This window comes from Leuciscus leuciscus (assembly GCF_965113295.1).
Source record: "Leuciscus leuciscus genome assembly, chromosome: 25".
NCBI lineage: Eukaryota > Metazoa > Chordata > Actinopteri > Cypriniformes > Leuciscidae > Leuciscus > Leuciscus leuciscus.
Genome location: NC_138724.1, coordinates 18,943,009 through 18,949,079, shown reverse-complemented (window position 1 = coordinate 18,949,079; position 6,071 = coordinate 18,943,009). Strand labels below are relative to the sequence as shown.

The 6,071-nt window shown below is 34.9% G+C and overlaps 1 protein-coding gene across 1 annotated transcript; it reads left to right on the top strand.

The window, feature by feature from the left end:
• The first annotated feature begins 56 nt into the window (after positions 1-56).
• Positions 57-6,071, top strand: samm50 (SAMM50 sorting and assembly machinery component). The gene is made up of 15 exons (XM_082159244.1): positions 57-216; positions 508-618; positions 716-817; positions 1,813-1,900; positions 1,986-2,092; positions 2,196-2,326; positions 3,088-3,175; positions 3,365-3,493; positions 3,579-3,650; positions 3,741-3,827; positions 4,948-5,018; positions 5,094-5,161; positions 5,244-5,390; positions 5,495-5,636; positions 5,768-6,071. The coding sequence occupies exons 1-15, from the start codon at positions 196-198 to the stop codon at positions 5,811-5,813; spliced, it is 1,410 nt and encodes a 469-aa protein (XP_082015370.1). The 5' UTR covers positions 57-195; the 3' UTR covers positions 5,814-6,071.

Here is a 6,071-nt window from a genome sequence, read left to right as displayed (position 1 = left end):
AGTGACGAACATGACGTTGTTGTCCTGTCCTCCTAAGCCAATCATAATTTCCGATGGGCGTGGTTACCAAGTGTCATGGCGGCCGCCAGGAGTTTATTGTAGTGTGCCAGAGTCAGACCGCGGATTGTCCTGTTTTACATTGAACTCTGTTTATAATCACATTGGGGACGTTTGAATGTAAACAGTTGTTTAAACATGGGGAGCGTGCATGCCAGGGTAAGCGCATTTTTCCAGAGTTGTCGGAAAAGCTAGAGCAATGACCTCTGAACAGTGTCTTTGAATGACAGGCCGAGTTCAGGATGACGTTTTGTACTACACATTTATTCATATTAATTGTCAGTAAGATAGTAAATCAATTTTGCGCATATAAACGGTCACTCTCACTACACACTGAATCATGTTACAATCGACATTGACGAACTATAGCTGTCACAATACTTGCCTTTATATATGCACAATTATTGGTCTGTAACACTATAACTCACTGCTACATATTTGTTGACCCAGAGTCTGGACCCCCTTCCTATGCAAGGACCTGAACTGGGGGTTCAAGCAGATGACATGGACCTGGGGGAACCAGAGCATGAGGAGAAACAGGAAGTTCTGGAAAATAAAGATGTAAGTTTGATCTTTATGTGTTTGGTCTATCCAGTGTTTGCATATGCATAAATGTAGATTCATATCAGGTATTCATATGTATCTTTCAATTGTTTAGGTTGTAGTACAACATGTACACATTGATGGTCTCGGAAGAACAAAGGAAGACCTTTTAACATATGAGATTGCAGATGTTTTCCGTGCCAACAACTTGATTGATGTAAGTATTATATATATATATATATATACACATATACAGTACAGGCCAAATGTTTGGAAACATTACTATTTTTAATGTTTTTGAAAGAAGTTTCTTCTGCTCATTAAGCCTGCATTTATTCGATCAAAAATACAGAATTTTTATTTAATATTGTGATATATTATTACAATTTAAAATAATTGGTTTTCAATTTATTATACTTTAAATTATCATTTATTTCTGTGATCAAAGCTGAATTTTCAGGATCGTTACTCCAGTCTATCACATGATCCTTTAGAAATCATTCTAATATGATGATTCTTTATCAAAGTTGGAAACAGTTCTGCTGCTTAATATTTTTTCATAACCTGTGGTACTTTTTTTAGGATACTTTGATGAATAAAAAGAAGAAAAAAAAAAGAAGAAAATGTTTTAAAAATAGAAATCTTTTGTAACAACAATATACACTACTGGTCAGTAATTTGGGGTCAGTAATTTTTTTTCTTTCTTTTTTTGAAATAAATCAATACTTTTATTCAGCAAGGATGTGTTAAATTGATAGTAAAGAAGATTTATATTATTAGAAAATAGTTTTTTATTTTGAATAAATGCAGTTCTTTTTAACCTTTTATTCATTAAATATATTCGGCAGCAGAACTGTTTCCAACACTCATAATAATCAGAATATTAGAATGATTTCTAAAGGATCATGTGATAGACTGGATGTCACATGTGACACTGAAGACTGGACTAATGATCCTGAAAATTCAGCTTTGCATCACAGAAATAAATGATCATTTAAAGTATAATAAATTGAAAACCAATTATTTTAAATTGTAATAATATATCACAATATTACTTTTTTTTTTCCTGTATTTTTTATCAAATAAATGCAGGCTTGATGAGCAGAAGAAACTTCTTTCAAAAACATTAAAAATAGTAATGTTTCCAAACTTATATATATTCAAATTTGAACTATATTTAAAATTGTGTTTATATTTACAAATTTGTAACAGGTTATGAAGAAGTCCCATGAGGCCAGACAGAAACTTTTGCGTCTGGGGATATTCAGACATGTCGAAGTTGTCATTGACACTGCTGAAGGTATAACAATTATGAAAACCACCAATAGTAAATAACCAATAAGCAAAGTGATGCATTATAGTCTGAATTTCTCTTAAAACATTAGGTACTGATGCGCTACCTAACGGACTGGATGTGACATTTGAGGTGAAAGAGCTGAGAAGAATGACGGGAAGTTACAACACTATGGTTGGGAACAACGAGGGAAGCATGGTGAGCTACTGACAATCTGCATCATCACTGCTGGCTGTGTGTCTGTCTACAATTTAAAACTGAGGTTATTGAAAACTGAGTGTTGTTCTGGTTCTCATCTCAGGTGCTGGGTTTGAAATTGCCCAATGTTTTTGGCCGTGCAGAGAAGCTGACCTTTCAGTTCTCTTATGGTACTAAGGAAACCTCATATGGCCTGTCATTCTTCAAGCCCCAGCCTGGACACTTTGAACGGAAGTATGTTTCTCTGCATTGTTTTTCTGTTTACAATTACATTTACTTTTGTTAGAAATGTCATGTTGCCCAAGTCAGTCATTTAAGTTAGTCATTAAAGTTCCCCTGTTTCAGATATCACCTTTCATGTAGTGTGTAATATAGAGTCATCTTACTTCCTGCACAAACCTATGAAGGTTTGAAACAAATTTGCATAATGCCAGCCTATGGTCTTCACTGGCTGCTCGTGAACAACGTCTATTTTGACTTGCCTCAAACACCGTAGTTGTAGCCGAGGCCTGGAAGAGTTTGGTTCGAGTTGTCGACATGTCGAGAAGATGCTGTTTTCTGCGCTGTGAAAGCAAATCTACTTTGGATGAACTTTGAAAGGATGAGAACTTGCTCGAATTGATACGCCGTCGTTACTGTTTATATACAAGTGCTGAGGAATCCTCCAGAGCTGAAATTCAGATATGGTAATAGAAGTTTTGTTTCCAACACGCGTTGTAAGTGGTGGACCAATCACAACAGACTGAGCCATCTGACCAATCAGAGCAGAGTAGGCTCTCAGAAAAGAGGAGTTTAGAGACAATCTTTTATTGAACTGTTTGACTCTGTGAGAAATAAGGTGATGCTGCAATGTATATTATGAGAAAATCCATAATATCGATTGGATTCATGTAAACCAATTGTAGGAGATCTCCAAAAACCAAATTAGGAACCATTAAAATAGCATAATAGGGGCACTTTAAAGTCAAGCACATTTCTTTCTCTTACTCTTTCAGCTTCGCCATTAACTTGTATAAAGTCACGGGGCAGTTCCCATGGAGCTCACTCAGAGAAACGGACCGAGGGGTCTCCACAGAGTTCAGTGTAATGGACTTCATTTTAATCATTTATTTATATTCATTAAGACATTTATTTATATTAAGGCGTTTATTTATTTATTATGTTCTCTTTAAACCAATATTATTTTATGTAATATAAAAGTCAAAGTTTTAGTAGATATGCAAGAAATGATCTAATTTATGAATTGTCCATTGTTTGATCTATGATCCCCAGTTCCCCATCTGGAGGACAAATCACACTTTGAAATGGGAGGGTGTGTGGCGAGAGCTGGGTTGTTTGGCCCGTACGGCCTCCTTCACTGTCAGGGAGGAGAGTGGCCATTCCCTGAAGTCCTCACTTTCTGTATGCGTCTTTTCTATATCTTGGCTTTGTTATTACACTCATTGATATTTCATGTCTGATTTTGAATATGATGTTTTCCTCACAGCACGCAATGGTCATCGACACACGCAATTCTACCATCCTTCCGAGAAAAGGTGCCTTACTGAAGATCAACCAGGTTTGTTTGCTATCCTTGTAAATGAAAGGAATAGTTCATCCAAAAATGAAAATTCTGTCATTATTTACTTATTTTTTTATGGTTTGTCAGGAACTGGCAGGTTACACTGGAGGAGATGTCAGATTCCTGAAGGAAGACTTTGAAATTCAGTTCAACAAGACTCTCTTCTGGGACTCGGTAAGATGCTTTGGGAAAAAACTATTGCTTATGTCTGTTTGTTGCCGTGTTAATTTAGCATCATTAATATACTATAGTACGTATTTAGTAATATTTATTATTTATAGTATTCAGTAATATTGTGAATGAGTTTTTATTTGTATATTTTATTTTAGTAATTTTGTGTGTTTTATTAGGTTTGTTTGAATTTAAATATGTATTTAGTTTTTATTAATGATTATTTTGGTATTTGTTTTAATAATTTTAGTATTAAACCAAATGAAAAATTGAAATATTTTTTGCCAACTAACTTAAATAATGTAATTTTACCTTTTTATTATCATTAATATACTATAGTATTTAGTAATATTTAGTATTTATAGTATTTAATATTTTTTTATATTTTCCATTTTTATTTGAGTAATTTTGTTGTTTTTATCATTTTATTAGGTTGTGATTGTGTTTAAAGGGATAGTTCACCCAAAAATGTTTATTCTGTCATCATTTACTCACCCTCATGTTATTATAAACCTCTATCAGTTTCTTTCTTCTGTTAAACACAAATGAAGATGTTTTGAAGAATGTTGGTAACCAGAAAGTTGACGGTAGCCATTGACTTCCATAGTATGTTTTAAGTCAATGGTTTCATTACCAATATTCTTCACTCTATCTTCATTTGTGTTTAACAGAAGAAAGAAACGCATACAGGTTTGGACCAACTTGAGGGAGAGCAACTTTTTGGGTGAATTATCCCTTTAAATGTCTGCTTAGTTTTAACAACTAACTTAAAATCTTTTTTTTATTTTTTTTTTTTATTCCAGTTAACATTTACATTATTTCAATTAATGTAAATGTTTTTTAATAGTCGTAGTTGTAGTTAATGATAAAGACTGTCTGATTATTTTAAACACTTTTAGAGGGCTTAATTAAACGAAAAATAGAAATGTTAATTTATTTGGTAACTAACTGAAATAAAATATAATTGTTTTATACATATATTATTGTATTTTTGTTAATATTTATTTTATTTCAATTAACATGTTTTCTAATTTAGTAATTTAATCAATGTAAATGTTTTTAGCTTTAACAACACTGGTTTATTTTATTTTTTTTCAAACACTTTGATTTTCTTCTCTTATAGGTGCTCTCTACCTCTCTGTGGGGTGGTATGTTGCTGCCCCTTGGAGAAAGACCATCCTGCATTGCTGACAGGTTAGCAAGTTCTCTCTGTCATTGGTAAAAAAGACCCACAAACACTCAAAGTAATGGTGGTTTTGGTGTATTTAGGTTCTATTTGGGTGGTCCGACCAGCGTGAGGGGCTTCAGCATGTACAGCATCGGCCCTCAGAGTGAAGGTAAATGACTCTGACCCTGACAAAAGGTATATATATCTATATATATTCATGAGTAAGGTTTGTTTTCTCACTTTGGTGACAGGCGATTACCTCGGTGGAGAGGCGTATTGGGCTGGGGGGGTTCATCTGTACACCCCTCTTCCATTCAGGCCAGGCCGAGGCGGATTTGGAGACCTTTTCAGGACACATTTCTTCCTCAATGCCGGAAACTTGTGTAACCTCAACTATGGTAAGATAAATAATGCTGTGAAGGGCAAATTTTCCTCCTTTTGTTTCATGAAACATGCTTTGTTTTTACTTACATTTGTTGCTGCACTTTAAATCGTCCACTAGGGGAAGGGCCGAGGGCACACCTGAGCAAACTGGCCGAGTGTATCCGCTGGTCTTATGGAGCGGGCATTGTGTTGCGTCTGGGGAACATCGCTCGCCTGGAGCTCAACTATTGCATTCCCATGGGTGTCCAGAGCGGAGACAGGTAGACAATCAGACATTCGCACACAATCTATCAATCACTAATGCACAAGTGATGCACTTTTAATGTACTAGCATTTCTCTGCTCTTATTTAGAATTTATGATATAATGTGCTGATGTGTTTTGTATCTCAGGATATGTGATGGAGTGCAGTTTGGGGCTGGAATCCGATTCCTGTGATTCCCATGGGGGAAAAAAGAAGGCTTTCTGTCACTTTGTACTTCGGATAAAGGATATTCATACGATTCAACTTTGAGCTGCAAAGTAATGTTGGTTAATTTTTCAGTGTTGGCAAACCAGTAACATTTGTTAGGAATCAATCATCCTTTTTAAAGTTATTGGCACTTCAGTGGGGAATATATTGGACATCAGTGCTCTTATTGTCATATTTATTTGTCAGAACAGTCTGTGTTCAATAAATAATGTCTCTGGCCTTTA